The sequence below is a fragment of the Penaeus monodon genome, chromosome 20 (genome assembly GCF_015228065.2).
Source record: "Penaeus monodon isolate SGIC_2016 chromosome 20, NSTDA_Pmon_1, whole genome shotgun sequence".
Taxonomy (NCBI): Eukaryota; Metazoa; Arthropoda; class Malacostraca; order Decapoda; family Penaeidae; genus Penaeus; species Penaeus monodon.
In genome coordinates this window covers 43,260,250-43,260,561 of record NC_051405.1, presented here as the reverse complement: position 1 = coordinate 43,260,561, position 312 = coordinate 43,260,250, and the positions used below count along the sequence as shown (strand labels likewise).

The 312-nt window shown below is 42.3% G+C and overlaps 1 protein-coding gene across 1 annotated transcript in view; it reads left to right on the top strand.

Annotated features, from left to right (window-relative positions):
* Positions 1-312, top strand: part of LOC119585853 (2-oxoisovalerate dehydrogenase subunit alpha, mitochondrial-like) — a 16,148-nt gene that overhangs the window by 13,978 nt on the left and 1,858 nt on the right. The window contains 1 exon segment of the mRNA XM_037934584.1: positions 23-194. Coding sequence (XP_037790512.1) covers positions 23-194 — 172 coding nt within the window.

Below are 312 nucleotides of genomic sequence, written 5' to 3'. Positions count from 1 at the left end.
TGTGTTTGCTTGTGGTCTTCAGGATTGGTCACCACAGCACATCAGATGACAGCTCAGCCTATCGTTCTGTGGATGAGGTACGTCACTGGGACTCTACACAACACCCTATCGCCCGTCTTCGTGCACACTTGGTGCAGCAAGGCTATTGGAATGAAGCACAAGAAAAAGAGTGGAAAGATGATTGCAAACGCCAGGTAATATTCTTATACATTTGGTCCATAAATTTTTGTGGGGCTGGTAATAATAACTGGAATAAGGAGAATGTATTACAAAAGAGTAATCATCTGTCTATTTCATTCATGTATCTCAGTG